Source organism: Labeo rohita, chromosome 6 (genome assembly GCF_022985175.1).
Source record: "Labeo rohita strain BAU-BD-2019 chromosome 6, IGBB_LRoh.1.0, whole genome shotgun sequence".
NCBI classification, from domain to species: Eukaryota; Metazoa; Chordata; class Actinopteri; order Cypriniformes; family Cyprinidae; genus Labeo; species Labeo rohita.
Window position 1 is genome coordinate 32095211 of NC_066874.1, and position 21964 is coordinate 32117174.

General features: G+C 30.8%; 1 protein-coding gene across 3 annotated transcripts in view; it reads right to left on the bottom strand.

Moving 5' to 3' along the window:
* Positions 1-15166, bottom strand: part of slc38a3b (solute carrier family 38 member 3b) — a 28125-nt gene extending 12959 nt beyond the window's left edge. The window contains exons 1-8 of one of the 3 annotated variants that reach the window (XM_051113227.1): positions 14874-15164; positions 7799-7860; positions 6543-6687; positions 6127-6147; positions 5933-6014; positions 5653-5768; positions 1925-1998; positions 1016-1108 (exon numbers count right to left, since the gene is read on the bottom strand). In XM_051113227.1, the coding sequence (XP_050969184.1) occupies positions 1016-1108; positions 1925-1998; positions 5653-5768; positions 5933-6014; positions 6127-6147; positions 6543-6646 (490 nt within the window). In that variant the 5' untranslated portion in view covers positions 6647-6687; positions 7799-7860; positions 14874-15164. Of the gene's footprint in view, positions 1-1015; positions 1109-1924; positions 1999-5652; positions 5769-5932; positions 6015-6126; positions 6148-6542; positions 6688-7798; positions 7861-14873 lie in introns of all 3 variants that reach the window. The other 2 variants (XM_051113226.1, XM_051113228.1) reach the window with 2 other exon arrangements.
* Positions 15167-21964: the final 6798 nt, after the last annotated feature.

A 21964-nucleotide genomic window follows, 5' to 3' on the forward strand; every position in this document is an offset into this window, starting at 1 on the left:
AAACATTAACTAAAAGATTGATTACATTGATAATTGCAAACAATTATAACACGTTTTGTAAAATGTCAGGTTTAAATATGCAAATGAGGCATTATTTAATAAGATTTAAAAAAAAAAAAAAAAAAAAAAAGACAGTAATGAAAACAGTAGAACAGACGGAAAACAATATATTTTCCCAATTTTGGGGGCGGAATAAAATGTTGTATATAATCAAGCAAATTACATATGAACAAATCCCTCTGTGAAAACATTCAGGACATAGACAGGAATAAAAATGTAAAGTATGGTGTGTGTAAGTGCTACTGAAGTGGAGATTTATGGCTCACTGTAGGAGAAAAACTCATTTTGAGAAAATGGGCTTTATATGTATTGTAATTGAAATCTACTGACACAAATACATAAAGTGCTATAAAAGAAACATGGATGTTTTCTTTTCACTAGTCTGAAAAAACAAACTTGACAGGTGCATGAAAAAACAGTGTTTTTGCCTGCAGTGTCTCCCCCTAAAAAAAATAGTAAATATATTTTGCTTTTGGAAAATTTTGGAAAAAATTTTATTTATTTACTTATTTTAATGCATATATATGTAGTAATAATTTTGTGTGTATTTTCATTAGCAAATATAAAAAACATGGTTACACTTTTTTTAAGGTATCCTTCTTACAGTGTAATTATACTTTTAAGCACTGAATAATATTAATTAACTACATGTACTTACTATTTGATTAGGGTTTGGCTTGGGGTCACTTGCATGTAATTATGCATGATGTATTGTTATTATAATAGTAAGTACATGTAACACGTGTAACAGGGACACCTTAAAATTGTGTTACCAAAAACATAAATAAAAAAAAAAGTTCTGAAAATTATTCATTATTATTATTATTATATCTAAAAATTATTTAGGAAAAAAAAGGCATGGAAATGTGTCAAGAGATTCATCCAAACAGGCACAAAAAATTATGAATCAAGAAACAGTCAGTTTGAGCTAATATTACTGTCAGATCTTCTTTACCTCCAATGTTTTGAAGAGTGATTGCGATTCCGGCTGCCATCTTCCCTGTCATTCCGAAGGCCCTGAATCCCAGCTGTTCATAAGATCTGATTCCTGGAAACGAACGTCAGTAAAACATGAAAAGGGAGACAAATCTCACCACCAGAGCCAAGTTTCCACAAAACACCATATCTCTCGTTATGATTATCTTTGCCTGCAGTCACAGCAGCTTAGCATGGAAAATCAGTAAGCCCTAAAAATGGAAGCTGAATTATGTTTTCAGGAAAGGAAATGCCATCGCAACAGTACACAACCAACGCCATCAACCGCGTTACAAGATATGTCACTAAAAATGTTTAAAACAGCATCAGTAATCATAAAAAACTCTTTATTATATTTACTTAATTAAATTAAGTAAAAAAAATAACATTTTTAAGTAAAAAATAAATTTAAAAATACAAATGTAGAAGTATATTAAATATTACTTTTATTAAATAATTTAAATAAATAAATATTAAATAAATAAATTATTATTTACCGAATATTTATTTATTTTAGAAAAGTAATATGTAATTATAGTGGAGAAAAATCAGTAACACTGGAGAAAGGAGTTTTAACATGTAAACTAGTACTAGATAAAATTGGACAGGTCAATTAATCAATGAATTTACCTATATTATATATTTCATTCTTAGCTAATAGTGGTAACCTCAAATGAATGCCAATTTTTTGGATTAACTGGCCTGATCTGATTCAGTGTATTACAGTAAAATTCCTTCGACCAGTTTTTCCTCACTATATTTAACCATTATAGTCATATTTCAGGGAATTTCTGTTCAAATTACAATAAAAAGGCAGTTAATTCAGAAAATGTGTGTTAACTTTAATGTGATTATACAACACACTGATTGAGAAAATGCCTCATCTTACCCACAACACCAGAGGACTTCAGCAGGAGGTGAATAGAGTAGCAGGAGAGACCAGCGACAGCTGTGAGGAGAAACCTGAAGACAAAATACAACCATCACAACTACTCCACATCTGTACAACACCATCTACACCTTGCAAAAGGAAGCATGGAAGATCTTCTTTTGGAGGCTTCTGTACTACTTTCTACTTACCGAAAAGACATTTAGCAGACCTATAGTCTATAGACAGAGTTCCAACTGCATTACATGTATATGTATTAAAGTTGTTGAGTAAGATTTACTTTTAAATGAATCTTGGGAAAGCAGCATTGTTTGTATTGGAACCAAAAAAGTATGTGCTGATAAGCTATTCTGTGAAACCCAGTAATCAAACACACCAACAACCAACTTTACCAATTCATCCTGCTCTTTTCTTTTAGATGTGCAATGGAAAATCTGGGTTTGCCAACTTTGAGAAAGGCAAATCTGATAAAAGCGTTATCTACACTATGGTGGAAAGCGATTAGTGTACTTTCAGGAAGACGCTTCACCCCAGGAGGCAAACTGTCCTTGAATTTAGTGAATTGCAAGTCTGTTTGGATGACAACTACCTGATAAATGGCAAGTAATTAACAATGGGCATGAAATGAGCTCTGAAACGACTCTATTCAGATGTTCTCATGGACTATTGACTTCAACAGCTGCCTACCAATTCAGTATGCAAGAGGAAGTCATCTCAACAACTGTGCTTTGTATTCCACACATCCAGTGTGCACTGGTTATTTTTGTTGTGATGCATTTATTTGACCATTAAACACAAATGTGTCTTTATTACGGTATATACACAAGCTACTATAAGTGGCATCATAAACATTAGTATTCTTATTAAAAAAGCTTGTGCAAAAGGACATTCAGACTATTTTCAGCTAAGTCCAGGTCACATTGTACTCCAAAACTGAACAGAAAATAAATTAATAAAAAATAAGAAAACTTTTTTTAGTTATTTTAGTGTCAGGCTGATATAGTTTTATTAATACATAAAATCAGGTTTTTCCATTTTCATTTGAATTAAAGTTTTAGTACTTTTGTTTTTGTCATTTTAGTTTTAGTTTTTTTTAATAATATTTATTAATTTTATTTTAGTTTGAGTTATTTTAGTACATCAAGTACCAGTAAAATAACAAGTTTTAGTTATTTCAGTACATCAGTTAAATTCAAATGACAAATTTTGCCTTGGCAGCTACATGCAATAAAACCTTTTAAATATTTTATTTTATTGCAGTTAACGTTTATTTAATTTCATGCAACCAAAACATTTTTTACAGTTATAATTTTAGTTTTAGTTCATTATAATAACCCTGATTTTTAAAAGAGAAAAACAATGCATTGTGATATTTTTTACTAAATATTACCAGGGCATCTTCTTGTCTGGTTTTGTTAGATTCACTCATGAATCACTAGAAAATATTATTTTTCTATATTGCATGCTTCATATGAAAGTAAACATTTGAAACAGCCATTGTAAAAACACTGGACTTCCTTAACTGCCTCATGGGAGGGAAGCATGAAGTTTACGCCAAATTGAGGTTGATGAATTTCTTGTTATATACCTGGAAATAAGACTATCTTTGGAGGAAGCTGTCTTGGCCTGGTGGGTAATTTGATCAGTAGTATTCAGTTCCCTGTAACCTGACTGGAGCTACGGACGCCTCAGACGTCTCTCGCTCTCCTCCCCCAGTGAAACCAACGCAGGCCGTGAGAGAAACCAAATTTGACAACTATATTTGGATGGGGGCGGGGGGTTCCTAATAAGAGGGATGTGTTTGGAAGGTCATGGCCTTTCTGGGGCCGTGGATAGATGAGAGGGGTGGAGCTAACTAGTGGAAAATTTTAGGAAGGAGGGAAATCAAGAGTAAATGGCAGGTCACACGAATGCATGTCATTACATAAACACTTAATATAGTTAAAAAAAAAAAAAAAATATATATATATATATATATATACACACACACACACACAATTTATATTAATTTAATATTAACAAAAATAATTTTAAGAAAAATTTAAAAATGCTTTTTAGATTTAATGTAAGTCTTTGCTGTCACACTAAAGTTTAGCACATCCTTGCTGAATAAAAGCCATTAACTGAAAATATTAATTTCTTCCCAAAAAAAAAAAAAAAAAAAAAAAAAAAAACTGACCCCAAACCTTTGAACAGTAGTTTATATTGTAACAAAGGATTTCTATTTTAAATAAATGCTGTTCTTTTTAACTTTTTATTCATCAGAGGATACTGAAAAAAGTATTACAAGATGCAAAAAAAATATTAAGCAGCATAACTGTTTCCAACATTGATAGTAATCACAAAACCAGTCTTAAATAGAATGAGTATATTTGTAGCAATAGCCAACAGTATATTGTATGGGTCACAATTATTATTTTATACCAAAAATCATTAGGATATTAAGTAAGATCATGTTCCATGAAGATATTTTGTAAATTTCCTACCGTAAATATATCAAAACTTAATTTTTGATTAGCAATATGCATTGTGAAAAACCATTTGGACAACTTCTTTGGGGGATTTTCTCAATATTTAGATTTTTTTGCCCCAATATTTGCCAAATATTGTCCTATCATAACAAACCATACATCAGTGGAAAGCTTATTTATTCAGATTTCACATTATGACTTGTGACTGGTTTTGTGGTCCAGGGTCACATTTTAGAAATACTTCAAAAATATATTAGATATATTTAAACAAATATTAAAATAGAAAACCATTATAAATATATAAAAAAAAATAATAATAAATAAATAAATATATATATATTTTTTTTTTCTTTATTATAATAAATAAATATTATAATATTATAATTATATATATATATATATATATATATATATAAAAAAAAACACTTTCTTAAATATTAATTAAATACATTCATAAAAATAAATTAAACAAGTTAAATATTTATACCTTGTATATTTTGAAAAAAATATTTTAAATATATAGAATTGTGTGTATATGTTACATAAACAGATATACACAAATGTAAATATAATACAAATTAATAAATATATTAATGTAAATATATTAATAATATAATATGCAAATATATTACAACTATTTATTTTATATTATATAGTATATACACAAATATGTATTTACTGTTGCTAAATTAATATAATAAATGACCAGTACATTATCCCTTCCTTTATACCACTTTAAAAACCAGACTGATAAAACACAATAATTTAATTTAACCATCTAAATAATTTCCCTGACATGCATAATTTCATGAGTTTGTCATTATTTTTCATTTGCAGTACTCTGAAAACCCCTGAAACACTGGCTGATGTTTTCAGAAAAGGCCAAATGGTGGTTTACGTGCCATTAAATACAACACAACGGGCCGGATCTTTTCCATAGAAAACCCTTTCTGATACACCCATCAACATTAACAGCCTCCAAAAGGGGAACACTCAATTACTCAAGAGCATGTTAGGAAAAATAACACATGTAAAACAATACTTTAATTACCATGGCAATTAGACAGCCAATGGTCTGCCAAATGCTTGACATTCAGATGAAGTGAAAACGCTGATTCATTGAGGGCTGGACGTGACAGGTTCATTTGCATGACTATGAGAGGATTCAGTGATGCTTCACATCAGAACAAACATACAACCACCGATCACTTTTCCAGCAATCTGTCATTAAGAGGGTAATGAAGGGATTTGACTTACAAGAAAAGCAGTATGCCAGTATTGGCCATTGCGTAGGCCAATCCCAAAATCCCACTGCCCATAATGGCATTGCCCAAATTGAAGACTGACATGCCAAAAGACGTCTTCCCCTCAAACTAAGAGAGGAAATGAAATTGATGAGCAACTAAAACAGACAAAAATGACAGGTACTGCTTCAACAGCTAACCAGCTAACATCAACACACTCAAATCTCATTCAGTTTCTATTTGTGATGTGCTATATCGGTTGAAAGTTCACCGTAAATGCTGCACATACTTACATCAGTGAAACGTGGCTTCTTGCCCTCGCCGTTGGGCAGGAACTCAATGTTCTCAGCCAGTGTGCTGTCAGGATCATCAAACCTGTAGGATGGACAACAGTCGACCTTTAATTGACAACGATCTTGCGAGCTGCATCAATTAATTTGCCCTAACTGCGTCTGTAGAAGTAATTTGTTTTCTGTTATTGACGTACCTGCGTTGCTGGGTACCGTTTCTGAGGGTTGACAGAGAGTGTGAGAAGGTCCATCATCGAGCAGGAGTGGAAAAGAGGGTAAACATGCACTTAGACAAGTCAACACACCATGCCAGAAGATAAAAGTGATTTGAGTATACAAAAGTAGGTTACAAAGAAAGTTTGTATTGATAGACCTCAGTACAGGAGCACAGAGACACAATGAAAATGACAGAGGTTCAAATGGGTTGCAGGGAAAACACAATGGTAAGAACGCATGACGCAAAACCAAATGAGAACCACTGTTTAAAGTGGCCTGGTTCTTCAAGCAGTGATACATGAGAAAGCAAACACTTCCCATTATGTGGACAAACATGCAAGGAACTTAACTGACATTAAAGTTTTTACAGCAATTAAAGTGACACAAAAGTGCTTACTGTTCTTCCTCCATCATAGTCTTCATCGGCATGCACATTTCCTCTCCTAGGTCATGACCTTTCCCATTGGGCAGGATACTCATCTCTGATCTGGCAGGTTCCATGGTGGAAGTAGTCGATATCCAACGTATCTGATAGCAAGTTGCTGAAAAAGATTTTAAATAATTAAAAAAAAATTAACTATATAAATATATTAACTACATGCATTAATTATATATATATATATATATATATATATATATATATATATATATATACATATATATTATATTACGCACATATATATTATGTAAACAAACTTTTATTTTGGATACAACACAATTTGACAACTAAAACAAGTATTATTTTAGTAACATTAAGATACTATTATTGTTTTTATTCATATTTAGAATTAGTTTTCATTTATATATTTTAATTTTAATTTTTAGAAATTTTATTTCTAAAACTAGGTAAAATAAGATAAGTTTAAAGTTTTTTTTATATTTAATTTCAGTTACAATTTAAGTGACAAAAGGGCTTTTTATAGTTTTAGTTACCTATAATAACGCTGACTGAAACTATTAAACATAATAATTCCACTAATTGAAATAAAGCTGAAAAATAAATAAATAAATAAATAAACGCAATGAAATATGAATGAAATGAAAATACCTATCAGATGAAAAACTGTAATGTAAAAAAAAAAAAAAAAAACTGGCAAATAAGTGAAATAAAAAATGTTTGAGTTAAAGTACTAAAATGACTAAAACTGACATAAAAAAAATGAATTCATTAAACCAATTAAACTAAAATATAACTTGAAAATATAAAAATAAGTAAAAATTAAAATGTAAAAAAATATGATTTAAAAATATGATAAAATATGATTATAACAGTGAACACATAATATTAAACTAACACGATATGTGCTTTTCTTTACTTTCAAAGAATACTACAGTATATGTTAAAAAAAAAAAAAAAAACATGGTATTGCGAATTAATTTCTGATTTATCCTCAAAACATTGCATTGTGCTGCACCTGTCAGTAATGCACAAATTCAATCAAGAAATCATCTCAAATCAGCCCATTCTCTACCACTAGACTCAAACCTGTACATTTAAGGACCTCACCTAAAGAAATGTCAACTAAAAATTCACCAGGATTATTCAGCGAAATTAGTAACTGGCCTTTTGCCAGTTTCCCCTGAGCCCCAATTTCCATTTATGCACGCTATTAAGCCTTCAGTTTACAATGACAACAATGAGCCACGGCTCACCAGGGTGTCATTTTAGGCCAGCAGATGTTCTCGCTCTTCAGCGAAGAGTCTCTTTGCATTGCCTGGAAAGATGGAGGATAACATTAACAACATTACTGTTTATTTTATGATTGAGGATTTTAGTCCACTGAACTCTGGAAGCAGCAGGAGAATGTGTAAAACAGTTGGGCCATTGAGACGCCCAGCTGTCATGATATATTTAACACAGACCGCTCACAACAACAACCGTCTGCGAGGGAAACCAGAAGCTCTCGTGAAGAACTGTACAAGTGTGTTCGTTTACGGCCTGATAATTGAGGGAAGTCTCGACTCCAGTCCATTTAGAAATTAGACTGATCCAGACTTGAGATTATATTCAGACGCTATTAAAATTTTTAACTATTAGCAACATAATGAGCCACAGCAGAGTGGAAACATTTTAAAAATGATTAGTAATCATATGACGGTGATTTACGTGATTACTGACAATAAGAAATGTTTCTCAAGCATCAAATCAGCATATTAGAATAATTTATATTAGAATATTAGCTGAAAATTCAGCTTTGCATCACAAGAATAAATTAAAATTTCAAATATATATTAAAATAAAAAATAGCTATTTTAAATTGTAAAAATATTTCACATTTTTACAGTATTTTTTTTTATCAAATAAACAACTTTTTTAGACATTTTTTTTATATATTAAAAAATCTTTCCAGGACATACATTTCCTGTTTAAGTTTCTTACGAACGTTCTTATTATTTTAGCATCAAAACAGAAGTCAGTTAACAATTAAACTCCGCACACCTGACGGCAATCGGTAGGTGCGTAAGAATCAAATACCAAAAAGGTCAAAACTGAACAGCAAAAACAAATCCCACACACTACCAAAATGCACCTTCATCAGGTATCTTCAAAAATATCATTACAAACTCAACCACATTTAAAAAAATAGGTCACAATGTCTTTTTTAAAATGTGACTGAAACATCATAAATAAACTTTTTTGATACTTTTTGCATTTTGGTAGTGTGCGGGGTTTGTTTTTGCTGTTCAGCATCAAAACTGAAAAAAATAAATAAAAGTAGGACATAATGCACATTCAGACAGGCTTTATCCCAAAACAAACCCTTCCAAATAAACCCCCAATTATCCTGTCAGGGTTCACTGAGCAATAGTGACCAACTGAATGTGCATTTTATCCTCATTAAGGTATTATTCAATTATGCCTGTATTTGAATGATCAGCATCAATAGGATAATATGACAAGCTTTTGATCAGGCATTACAACAGCAGCTCCTTATTGGGGTCCAGAAGAGCTTTGAATTCTGACAGGAGCTTGAATTTCACATGACGATGACATGTGAGGTTATGAAAGTCATGGAGTCCCGAGACGGCCTGCGACACACGTTTCTGGCAGCCCTAACGCTGTTAAATGTCGAGGTGACCAGTTGCGGTTGCGGCCAAGGTCATTAAAGATGTCTATTTGAGCTGATAAATTTAGCAACTCTGTGAGGCACTTTAGGGTGGAATACAGGTCAGCTAGTCTTTCCGCAGACGCAGCAAGGTCAGTAGATGGTAGAGCACATTATAATAATAATGATTAGCAACATGCAGTAGTATAGTGGCATGAAGGCAATCATAGCGTTAATGTATCCTAACTACTCTTGAGATGAGCGAAACATGATAACTTAACTGTAAAGCTCAGTATTAAGAAGACCTGTCACGCTGTTCTTCATGTTTATCATCCCTCGCAGCTGTTTCACACAATGCACCGTCCTTGATGACCATTCAACAATGTTCTGCCTTATCTACGTTCACAATTATACAGACGTCACACTGACCAACAGCTCAAACTACAGTCAAGAAACAAGATGGAATTTTAAGTCTTTTTTTTACAATCAATGACCCTTGTAAAGTCTCTTTGAATCTATTTTATGAGGGAGCTGGAGTCAAGGAGGAACGGATTACATTATAAACTGACTTTATTATGATTTATTCCTGTAGTTACAGGCTTTTTCCACACCACCTGTGCAAATGTTATGGGTCTGCATCTTTATTTATAAGGTGGAAGCCTATCCTGGCCAGTTCGTTCCATGTTGCTTCAAAACATCTCAGCTCTTGATGCCAACAGCAGAGAGAACACAACCGACGCTGTGATTGGTTGGCACATTTGCCTCTTGAAGCCCATGCCTGTTAGTGTGGTATGGCTGGTGCTTTACACATGCAAAACAGACCATGTTTAGATGTTTCCTATTGAGGGCAGAGCAAATATGACTCATCAAAAAGCATTTTATGGTTGAACACGGTCCCATAAGAATCATGATTTTTTGAGTTTTCTGGAATTAACGAAAAGGGATGAAAGCGAATGTATTTTCATATAACTATAAATAAAAATGTTTCATATATTCTTTTTAATTAATGTTTCACTGGTCAGTACAAGTGTGGTCATATATTTATTTATTTATTTATTTATTTATTTATTTATGTAATAAAATATACAAAATGTAACAGTTGTATATTATCTTAATATATGTATTATTAAATATATACCCTATACATTTATTTATTTTGTATTTTTTTATAAACATTTACAGTATACATATGGGTGTGGATGTGGGTATGTTACTAAACAGCTAAAACTAAAACTAAATATCTAAAAAAAAAAAAAAATTATATATATATATATATATAAAAAACTAATATATATATATATATATATATATATATAAAAAAAAATGATACATATGCACATATATATATATGATATTTTACATTTGCAGATTATAGAATTTACATATATAAACATTATATATGATTATATAATATTATTTACATATATATGAATTGATTTTATATATACAAATCTATATAATATAGTAAAAAAATGTATATTTATATATAAATATCTAAAAATCTAAAGTATCACATTTTAGAAAGAAAGCATTTTTAAAAATATATGCATACACATTTTAAATACACAATATATATATATATATATATACACATATGCTGTTTTAGATTTTTATATTATATTTTATTTTATATTTTATATTTACATGTGATTATATAATATGATTTACATATAAATGACTTATGAAATATCACATTTTAAAAATATATATTTTTATATAATATATAATAATTCCATTTTATGTAATAAAATATATAAATAATATATACAAATCATATATTACACTACATACTTGCATGGAGCAGTGGGGGAAAAAATATTTCAATTCATGATATTGAAAAAAATGTCACATTACTACCCAGGAACACTACTGAGAAATAAAATACTGCTGTGAGGCATGTATATTTTACAGGCATATACATTTCACAGACAGTTATTTCACATCATTTCATCTTGTCTCAAGTTCTCTGACTTGGTCCGACCACACAACTTCCACATCTGGTTCCCACGGATGATTGACAGTCACCTTAAGTGTGTGTGCATGCAGGAGGGAGATAACAGGCTTTACCCACTTAAAATGCTTAACTGGTTGTGTATGGTTGGGTAACGATTGTGGCTGTCAACATCTGCAGACAGTGACATCACATGATTGAATCTGATTTGACCATGCTGATGAGTATAGAAAATCATTCAAAAGACACAGGGATAATGTCAATTAAATTCATGCTCGCACAAGGGAGCTATTAATTAGGCAGGTTGAACTGTTTGGCAAACAGTGAAACACGTATAATTGACACCATGAGACTAAATGCCTCCTTCCGCCAGCTTCCAATTAATAAATGAGGGCGTCTGCACCTTTAAATTGGACGTAGTATTCAAGAAAGAATGTTTCACACATCACAATATTGCTCTTTTAAAGTCGCAACAAAATCACATCTATTGCTTCGTTCAAAACATAATAAAAAAGCAATCTGTGTCACATTTGCAGTGTAGCACATCTACGAAAGCAGACAGCAAACATTCATTCTTCTCTTTATGAGCAAGTCCGAAGTTCAGTCTGAGCATCAAAAGGCCACCTGCCCACCGTTTTACATTAAAGCCCCGGAGGCTTCAAAGGGTAAACTGGGGTTCAACACTTTCACATCCAGCGCTCTTCAAACAAAGTCCTACTAGTCCTGGAGTTAACCATACGAGGCATTTAGTAACTACACCCCTTACAAATTAATACGGTGGTGGTATTACTATGATACTGCATAATACCATATGCAAATGCCACAGTATTTATTCCAAAATAGCATGTTTGACCGGTCAGGAGGACCTGCACTGTGCAATGATTGCTCCTTATCAGACTGCCAGCTGAGGCTTATTTTACTGATAAAAATCAGTGACGTTCTTACTCTGCTTGTATTATATTTGGTTTTAATAGTTATGTAATTTAAATGAAGGTTTAAAATTCTGCTTTTGGGGTTTTAATACTTTTCCACGCACTATGTAAAGTGTTAATCAAAACATCTATCTATCTATCCATCCTTTTAGGCAGATTGTATTTATGAGTCAAATAAATAATACATTTTACAAAAATTTACAATCTACAAAATGATGAATAAATAATGCACTTCAGGTGTCTTCATGCTTTTTGACTCTGTTAATTTAATTGTTTTATTGTAATTGTGCAGTTGCGCAAATATTTAATAGATCGATTTACAAGTTGAATGCACATCAGTGATTTAAGTTGCATGTACAAAATGCACAAATTCGACAGAACACATTTAACGATTCAATTTACAGAACTTCTCACAACCCAATGAATTCCTAATAATTATAGGTTCACAATATTTTTTTCCAGCCCAATCTGATATGAAAATGTGACTCTTTTACAAGGTTTTGAATTTTGCATGAATTTATACAATGACTTTGATATGCAAACACGCAATTTTTAGAAAAAATTGGGGCTGGCAAACGATTAATTGCATACAAAATAAAAGTTTTATTATTATTATGCATATATAAATACAAGAACATTCATATATATATATATATATATATTTAAGAAATATTTACAAGTGTATGTACTTATATTTTTTTATAGGATTTATATCATATCTAAATAAAAATATTTTGTACATAACATATTTCTCTTAAATATATACATTAATTTGTGTGTATTTATATATACATAATAATTACACACAGTACACACACAAATATTAGACGAACTCAAACTTTTTTATTTAATCGCGATTAATCGTTTGCCAGCCCTAGAAAAAACATAAACATGAATATCCACTCTTGAACGTATCCATCAATGGGACGTAAGCAGTCATATGAAAAAATAAATTCATACAAATTAGCCTCCAATTTGCCAAAACACAGTTTTTTTCCTCATTAAATCCACATTTACACATTTTGAAAGTAAATGTCTATATGGTGGGAGCTATACCACAAGTATCGAATGATGATAAAAATAAACATTTTTCACACGTGATCAGTTTTGTGACTCAGAAACATAAATATTACATGGCAAAGTCAATCTCAAGTTTACTGAGAATAATAGCAATCTAAAGAACTCCAAGACCTCGCTCAAACCAGACATGACTGTCATCCTGCGAAATCGTATGCTAACCGCTGGCCTTGGACATGAGGTCGGTGACCTTCTCTGTCAGCACCAGCCCTGAAGCTCTGCCTTCACTGAATGCAAATGTTTACATCCAGGACAAAGTTTGAGAAGGGATACGATTGGCCAGGCACGTTTAGTTGATGCAACGCATTTGTCTGTAGAAAAATCTGGGATATTCTTGTTTACTCACGGTCATTGATGGTAAAGGTTTCCCAATGAAGTTCACTAAAAAAACGGATGTTTGGCTCATCAAACAGTCACACCTCTTTGCATATTGGCTATCGGTTGATCGTTACCGTCCATTTACATTCAAAGTGCGTCATGCTGCATTGCCCCATCCAGTAAAACATGACCCAAAATTTGACTTTTGTGCCAGAGTTTTAGTCGACTTGAGTAATTCCTCAGCAAACTAAGATTAGGACATATCTAAAAATCACTTTTCTTTTTTTTTTTTTAAGTTTTATAGTTCCTTCCCCTGATTTCCCATATTCTCCATGACCTCTGACCTCTCGTTCCCTGTCTACTGACCAGAAGGTCCAGAGAACCCAGAGATTCAAAGCTGACTTGTTCATAGGCCATCTGGCATGCCAATATTCAATCCACTGCCACAAGAATAAAGAATTCAGATATACATAAGAGATATATTAGTTGAACTCAAACCCAAGTACGCTCTCCTAAACTCAGTTAGAAGCCAAACCCCATTTGGAAAGGAAGCTAAAAGATACACCATGTGGTAACTGATCCTGTTAAAATAACAAGAGGAGAGAAGATATGGAATATAAAATATAAAATGCAATCAAGTGCTGGAAAATAGGCTGCTTTTGCAGCTTTATGCATCGCAGTTTAACACTTAATTAATAAAACAGCCCTTAATAATTAGTTCTGTTGTCAGTCCTGAAACAGATAATTAATCTTCTAATGATTTGTTTAGCCGCTTCATGGTCCCTGAGGACAACAGCATGCACTTTACTATTAATATAATGCAATGAAGATAGAAATACATCAAATTACTTCAAAAAATTAACCAAAAAAACCTCAATAGTTAATAATTGTCCACTTACATTAACATCATTATCAATGAATATTATTGCCAAACTATTAACATTTATTTATCTCAGTTTTTAATTAAGGACCTGTTTAATTAAGAGTCTTAAGCCACGAAAAAATATATTTAAAAAATAAATAAATAACAAAAAAAAATTCAATTCAGAAACTGAAAGCATGTTCAGGATAGAAAAGTGTAATCAATGCATTGCCTGTATTAACTGAATTTTTATCTGAGTAACATATCTAGACAAAAATGCAGGTGACGTCACTGACTCCCAAACAAAGTAAATAAAAAATGTATAGATATGCTTTACATATATATTTAATACGGTCCAGCTCACTGGGACCATCACAAAGGGAATCAAAAATGTTGCATATTCACATCGAGTCCTTTTCCCACACCAATTAAGTATTTTCTTTCAGTAATTTGCGTTTTCTGATCCTATGAATTATGCATCTCTTAAAAGTACTTAAAAGACTAACAGATCACACTTTCCCCATAAGCATGTATTACTTACCGGTCAATGAGCTTGTGGATTCAAAGATCCTCACGACTATAGTGTTTTTGCTTTAAGTTTCCAGTGTTTCGGCTGCTTTATGTTCCTGTAGGTCTTCTCCTCGTGTGCTTGGATCACAATAGAGACAAAGCGAGTTTCTCACTGCTTTGAGAAATGAAGTGAACTGGTGAAGGCTGTATGGATGAGTAGTGGGGGTTGTTTAGGTCCCGCCTTCTGAGGGGGTTATCCAATGGCAGCCGACGAGACCCTTCAGTGGCCCCGCCCACTACTTCCAAGAGCTCCATGAAGAACTGTACTGATGACCTGTTGCAGAATAACCATTATAAAGGAACACTGTGTACACTCAGAAAACAAAAGATATTGCTCAGTATAATTAATCCATTTATGTATGTATGTATTTATTTATTTATTTATTTATTTTTGTGAATGATGTTGGAAACCATCACATGGTCAGAATTTGAAAAGGTTTCCTCTACCTGTCTAAGAGCGAATATATTACAGTTGGTCTTATTCTAGCCTTATTAGATTCTTAGATGACTCTCATTTAAATAAAAAGAAATAAAATAAAATAATAAAATAAAATAAACATTATAAAATAAAAATTTTTAAATTTAATTTGTTGATTGAAATTAAGCTGAAATGAAATAAAAATATCAAATGATTTTTTTATATTAAGAATTAATAAACAAATGTATAATGTTTTAATATTAAGCTTATTTACAAACGTTACTAAATGAAATAAAATGTAAATAAAAATGTAAAACAAAAAAATCAAAAGCTAATAAATGAATAAATGAAATTTATTCAACAACAATATAAATGAATTTATTATATAAATTAATTTATTCAACAACAAGATCAAAAGCTAATAAATGTGTCAAATGCACATAATAAAATTACTAAAACTTAAACTAAAATATATTTATAATATATAATAATAAAATATAATAATTGTTAATTGAAATTAAGCTGAAATTAAATAAAAATATAAAATGAAAGTTTAAACATATTTTTTAAATATTAAGCTTAATTACAAAAATGACTAAATGAATTAAAATTTTAATAAAAATGTAAACATTTTAAAAATTAAAACAGTCAAAAGCTAATAAATGTGTCAAATACACATAATAAAATTACTAAAACGTAAACTAAAATATATTCTTTTAAACTGTTAATCGAAATTACGATGAAATGAAATAAAAATATAAAAACAGTTTAAACTTAATTTGTTTTTAAATGTTAAGCTTAATTACAAAAATTACTAACTGAAATTAAATTTAAATAAACAATGTAAACATTAAAAAAAAACAAAAGCTAATAAATGTGTCAGACGCACATAATAAAATTACTAAAATTAAAATATATTCTTTTAAATTGTTAATTGAAATTAAGCTGAAATTAATTAAAAATATAAAATGAAACATTTTAAACTTAACAAAAAATGTTAAAATGTTAAGCTTAAACGCAAAAATGACTGATTGAAATAAAATTTAAATAAAAAATGTATATAGTTTATACAAATCAAATAAAAATATTTGTAAAATGTTTTAAATGAAAATAAAATAAAAAAATAATAAAAACTATTTTTAAAATACAATTTTTTTATAAAATATTACATACATTTTAATAAATAGAATTATTAAAAAAAAAATCAAAAATCTAATTAAATTAACTTACTTTTTAAATTAAAACTGTAATTTTTAGTTATTAACCAGCACAGCATACAGCTAGAACCCTAAAGTACATTTCTACTGAGACTTCGGAGCTGATAATACCTACTGCCAATGTGTCCCTATAAAGGCACAGACCCCTCGCCGTTCCCTCTAGCTGTGTGTCTGTGAGTGTCTACGAGTGTCCATTTTCACATTAGATAGGGATGAGCCATTCAACAACGCAGTGAAAGAGCTGCTGGCGTTCAACAGATGTCCAGTGTGCCGTTGTCTCCATTAGGGTTAAATATAGTCGTGGAAGTGTGTGTGTGTACATGAGTGTGAGGGGTTAGCAGAGGTTACATGGATCTACCTCACCACTGCAGCTGTTCACCAACACTCTGGCTATTTGCGCCATGGAATGCTGCCTGAATTTAGCAGGGCATGAACGTCACGGGAGAGAAACCATTGGCTGTCTGCTGAATGCACATATGCATGGGTCAGTTAACATTACTGACCTGTTCATTCATCTGTAAAGATTATTAATTATCGTTTGTAACTCTTACTGTCTATGAATCATGCTTAATTGTGCACAACTTTCTACCAGTGTTGTTGTTGTTGTGAAAATAATTCTAAAACAGTTTTTTTAAATTGTTAATTGAATTAAGCTGAAATGAAATAATTATAAACTGAAATAAAATTTTAAATGTAAACTTTTTTTAAAATTCAAACATTTTAAAAATGTAAAAAAAAGAAAAGCTAATGTGTCAAATGCACATAACAAAATTACTAAAACTTAAACAAAAATACATATTTTTTAAATTGTTAAAATTGAAATGAAATAAAATATAAAATAAAAATTCAAACTTAACAAAAAATTTTAAATGTTAAGTTTAGTTGCAAAAATTAATAACTGAAAATAAATTAAAATTTCAAATTTTAAAAATAAAAAAATTAAAAACTAATGCCAAATGTACATAACAAAATTACTAAAACCTAAACAAAAATATATATATATTTTAATTTGTTAATTGAAATTAAGCAAAACATTTAAACAAAAACTGTTTAAATGTTAAGCTTAATTGCAAAAAATATACTAACTGAAATCAAATTTAAAATGTAAACATTAAAAAAATTAACACTTAAAAAATTTAATAAATAATAATTTTAATAAATGTGTCAAATGCACATTATACTTTTTTCATTGTTAACTGAAATTACGCTGAAATTAATTAAAAATATAAAATTAAACATTTTAAACTTAACAAAATTAATTGCAAAAATTACTAACTGAAATAAAATGTAAAATTTAAACATCAAAAAAATTACATTACAAACTAAAATAAAAAAGAGAACTGAAAGTATAAAAATAAAAGCTAGTTTAAAATATTAATAACAAGTCACACATTTTCGTGCGATCAGTATCTTACCAGTGTTGTTATTGTTTACTAATTTAAACCTAAAAATATTAAACATTTTGTTCATTGAAACTAAGAAAACTGGCAACTTACTGAAATAAATAAACTAAAACTGTAACAAAAATGAAATAAAATAAATGAAAACTGTTTTTCAGAACCAAAAATCTTTTTACTACAAATTAAATTAAAATAAAAAATTGAATATAAAAAATAAAGCAAATTCAAAATATTGCTAAACACATATAATACTATGTAATTAATACTAAAATAACACTGTGTCTTAGACACTGAAGTGTAATATTTAGGGTTGTAGAAGTTTCTTCAAATCTCTAAGCCTGAACAGTACTAGTGATGCTTGTCTTAGCATGTTGACAGCCACAAAAACACTCAATCAAGTTCATGTCCTCTTATAAGACGGTTGCCATGCCAGTTCATTAGATTCTCACTGCTTTTCTTCACTCTTGTCGCTAATGAAAAACTAAGCAGCTGCCTTTCCATCACAGAAAACAACACAGTGCTTCTGCATATGAGTGTGTCACAGTGAGCGGTGAATTAGCATCTGCCAGCTCTGTCAAAACCACTGTACAGTTCCGCTCGACCAGTCTAATTACTTTAATGAAATGTTTCCGTGGAGCATTTGCTCGTAATCTGAGGGTAAACGTGCCCTCCTGACTCACACCTGAGACTCACTGCAAATCCCTGACCAGAAGAGGCCGGAAATTGCCTGATTACAGTCTCAGAGAAATTATTTGTTTATTTGACGTGACTGAAGAATCTTCAAATGTTGTTGCGTTGTTTGGATTCTTTCTTTATTGTAGAGGCAGGCAAATTATGGATGCATACATTTACAGCTGTTAAAGAAAAGCACTGAATATGGTATGAAAGAGTTTTGTCTTTGTGTGTTTTTTGTTTTAAAAGAAAAAAGTAAAAATTCTACTATTTTGTCACTCCTCTAACAATCAGTGTTGTAGAGAGTGTTCTCAATGAAGTGTTCTCATCATTTTCTCAATGAACTTTAGTAAAACTAAATAAAAAATGTCTTTCATCAACATAATTATTTTGATGAACATATAGGTCTGTCACTGTTTAACATGGTGATGGTTTAACCTGATTCAGCCAGATGTTCTTAAATAAGTTACGGTCAGCTGATTGCAACATCTAATGTGTCACTAGTGACATCCACAAATGTTTGTTTACTTACTACTGGTACATTTGTTCTGTTCTGAAGCACATTTTGATGTCAACACATTTGTTTTCTGTGATGCAACAAGTTGATTGTTTTTCTTAGTTGAAATGCTGTCTTTACGCACAATCCAATCAGCACAGTAAAGCTACGGGACATCTAATAGTTGTTCATATGAATGCTGCCAGGTTCAGCTGGTTCACATGTGCTGATCTGAGTTCAGCCGGCCGAAGGAACACATCTGCCTAATATCATGAGATTGGTGAGCGAGGCCCAGCACAACAACAAATGCATCAAATCATGTCTGAATGTAGAGTCATGTTATCCCTCACCTGCCCTTTCCAGCTGCTTCGCTGAGCGTAACCATAGAGACGTATTGTTAGGTGACTGGTTTATTTTAATGGTAAAGCAGCCATTGATTTTTGCGAAGCTCCTAACAGCATTATCAGAGACACCAGAACCAGAAACAAACCACTGTAAAGAAAATATTGTTTATATCTATCATTCTGTTTATTGTTCTATTCGTCCATCTATCCGTCTATCTATCTATCTATCTATCTATCTATAGTTCTATGGTTCTATCGTTCTATCATTCTATCATTCTATCATTCTATCATCTATCTATCTATCTATTTATCTGTCTATCTATATTCTGAGATTTTATCTTTCTATCTATCTATCTATCTATCTATCTAATCTTCTGACATTCTATCTATCTATATATCTATCCATCTATCTTCTGAGATTTTTTCTATCTATCTATCTATCTATCTATCTATCTATCTATCTAATCTTCTGACATTCTATCTATCTATCTATATATCTATCCATCTATCTTCTGAGATTTTATCTATCTATCTATCTATCTTCTGAGATTTTTTTTCTATCTATCTATCTATCTATCTATCTATCTATCTATCTATCTATCTATCTATATATCTATCTAATCTTCTGACATTCTATCTATCTATCTATATATCTATCCATCTATCTTCTGAGATTTTATCTATCTATCTATCTATCTATCTATAGTTCTATGGTTCTATCGTTCTATCATTCTATCATCTATCTATCTATCTAACTATTTATCTATCTATCTATCTTCTGAGATTTTATCTATCTATCTTCTGAGATTTTTTCTATCTATCTATCCATCTATCTAATCTTCTGACATTCTATCTATCTATCTATATATCTATCCATCTATCTTCTGAGATTTTATCTATCTATCATCTATCTATCTATCTATCTATCTATCTTCTGAGATTTTATCTATCTATCTATCTTCTGAGATTTTTTCTATCTATCTATCCATCTATCTATCTAATCTTCTGACATTCTATCTATCTATCTATATATCTATCCATCTATCTTCTGAGATTTTATCTATCTATCTATCTATAGTTCTATGGTTCTATCGTTCTATCATTCTATCATCTATCTATCTATCTATCTATCTATCTATCTTCTGAGATTTTATCTATCTATCTATCTATCTATCTTCTGAGATTTTATCTATCTATCTATCCATCTATCTATCTAATCTTCTGACATTCTATCTATCTATCTATATATCTATCCATCTATCTTCTGAGATTTTATCTATCTATCTATCTATAGTTCTATGGTTCTATCGTTCTATCATTCTATCATCTATCTATCTATCTATCTATCTATCTATCTTCTGAGATTTTATCTATCTATCTATCTATCTTCTGAGATTTTTTCTATCTATCTATCCATCTATCTATCTAATCTTCTGACATTCTATCTATCAATCTATCATCTATCTTCTGAGATTTTATCTATCTATCTATCTATCTATAGTTCTATGGTTCTATCGTTCTATCATTCTATCATCTATCTATCTATCTAACTATCTATCTATCTATCTATCTTCTGAGATTTTATCTATCTATCTCTCTCTCTATCTATCTATCTATCTATCTATCTATCTATCTATCTACCTATCTATCATATAATCTTCTGACATTCTATCTATCTGTCATTCTATCTATTGTTCTATCATTCTGACGTTCTATCAATCACACTATCTGTCTATCCATCCATCTATCATCTATCTATCAATCTATCTATCTATTGTTCTATCATTCTATCGTTCTATCTATAGTTCTATGGTTCTATAGTTCTATCATTCTGATGTTCTATTGATCATCTGACGTATCTATCAATCTATCTATCTATCTATCTATCTATCTATCTATCCATCTATCCATCTATCTTCTGAGATTTTATCTATCTATCTATCGTTCTATCTATCTATCTATCAATCTATTTATCTATCTATCTATCCATCTATCCATCTATCTTCTGAGATTTTATCTATCTATCTATCGTTCTATCTATCTATCTATCTATCTATCTATCTATCCATCTATCTTCTGACATTCTATCTCTCTATCATTCTATCTATTGTTCTATCATTCTGACGTTCTATCAATCACCCTATCTGTCTATCCATCCGTCTATCTATCTATCTATCTATCTATCTATCTATCTATGTTCTGACATTCTATCTATCTATCTATCTATCTATCTGTCGTTATATCATTCTATCAATCATTCTTCCCTCTCTCTCTCTCTCTCTCTCTCTCTCTCCCTCTCATTATCTATCTATAGTTTTCTGTGTTATGCGGATTTTTCGGGTTTGAAGCAGGATTTTTGTCCACCACAGTTCATCCCCTCCTTTGACTTTTGCAACAGTCTATTTTTTGAGTTTGTTTCTTGGAGTTACAGCTTTCATCTGTAATGTAGTGTTTGCAGAGCGCGGAGGGCGTTCACTCACATGGACTCCTGACTGGGTGACCAGGTACAAATCTG